Source organism: Penaeus monodon, chromosome 24, assembly GCF_015228065.2.
Source record: "Penaeus monodon isolate SGIC_2016 chromosome 24, NSTDA_Pmon_1, whole genome shotgun sequence".
In the NCBI taxonomy this organism is placed as follows: Eukaryota; Metazoa; Arthropoda; class Malacostraca; order Decapoda; family Penaeidae; genus Penaeus; species Penaeus monodon.
The window spans coordinates 3,218,682-3,218,950 of NC_051409.1; the positions used below are offsets into that span (position 1 = coordinate 3,218,682).

General features: G+C 39.8%; 1 protein-coding gene across 1 annotated transcript in view; it reads right to left on the reverse strand.

Moving 5' to 3' along the window:
* Nucleotides 1–49, reverse strand: part of LOC119588801 — a 3,137-nt gene extending 3,088 nt beyond the window's left edge. Inside the window, 1 exon segment of the mRNA XM_037937449.1 lies at nt 15–49. Within this exon segment, the coding sequence (XP_037793377.1) occupies nt 15–49 (35 nt within the window).
* Nucleotides 50–269: the final 220 nt, after the last annotated feature.

Sequence of the window (269 nt, forward strand, 5' to 3'; positions counted from 1 at the left end):
CGTTTAATTCGTACTCAACATACACAGAATTAGTACCTTCTACTCTCATTCTCGAAATCCTAATATTGGTCAATTAAAAAGTTCTCGAAGCAAATTTCAGTCATCAATCTTCCTTGATGGAAAAGATCAATTAGGGAACACCGCCCCCTCCCCCCCCCAAAAAAAAAACTTTCAAATCCATTAATTCTGAGTTCGACTAAACTCCTTTCCTCTTCTCTCCTCCTCTTTATTAGCTGTTCCCCTGTTCCTCCTCTTTCTTCTCCTGTCGT